The 768-nt window shown below is 43.2% G+C and overlaps 1 protein-coding gene across 1 annotated transcript in view; it reads right to left on the reverse strand.

Annotated features, from left to right (window-relative positions):
• Positions 1-768, reverse strand: part of TPMT (thiopurine S-methyltransferase) — a 25,502-nt gene that overhangs the window by 19,086 nt on the left and 5,648 nt on the right. The window contains exon 2 of the mRNA XM_011962750.1: positions 87-270. Coding sequence (XP_011818140.1) covers positions 87-226 — 140 coding nt within the window. The 5' untranslated portion in view covers positions 227-270. The remainder of the gene's footprint in view (positions 1-86; positions 271-768) is intronic.

Raw genomic sequence — 768 nt, forward strand, 5'->3', positions numbered from 1 at the left:
AGTCAAATAATGTGTATATTATTATTTCTATCTCAAAGTTAGTTTCTGATAGAACATTTCTCTATTATATACTCAATATTTCTTACTGATGTCCTTGTTCCAGATGAAAAGCAGTTTTGCCGTTCACCCACTTGTCTTGCCATTCTTCCAGAGTTAGTACTTGGTTTTTCTGTACCTCAGTATCGGAGTACTCTTCAATGTCAAGTGAAGTTCTTGAACCATCCATAGTTTCATAGACACCTTTGTCTCACAAGTATATGTCTTCCCTGCCTAAGTGGAAAATATTTGCAATGTTGTCATTTAAGGTCATCGGAATTCTATTGATGAGCTAAATGAAAACCTATTATTCTTAGCAGTGTGACTTTTTGAAAAGTATTTCTTTCTTTTTTTATGCTTGTTTTTAATTTTGAGATGGAGTCTCGCTGTGTCTCCCAGCCTGGGGTGCAGTGGTGTGATCTTGGCTCGCTGCAACCTCTGCCTCCCAGCCTGGGGTACACTGGTGTGATCTTGGCTCACTGCAACCTCTGCATCCCAGGTTCAAGCAATTCTGCTGCCTCAGCCTCCCAAGTAGCTGGGACTGCAGGTGTGTACCATCACGCCCGGCTAATCTTTCTTTCTTTCTTTTTTTTAGAGATAGGGTCTTGCTCTGTTACCCGGGCTGGAGACCTTGGCTTACTGCAAGCCTCAACCTCCTGGGTTCAAGCGATCCTCCAACCTCAACCTCCCAAGTAGCTGGGACTTCAGGTACACTCCACCACACCTGGCTAA

This window comes from Colobus angolensis, unplaced genomic scaffold, assembly GCF_000951035.1.
Source record: "Colobus angolensis palliatus isolate OR3802 unplaced genomic scaffold, Cang.pa_1.0 Scaffold6, whole genome shotgun sequence".
NCBI classification, from domain to species: domain Eukaryota; kingdom Metazoa; phylum Chordata; class Mammalia; order Primates; family Cercopithecidae; genus Colobus; species Colobus angolensis.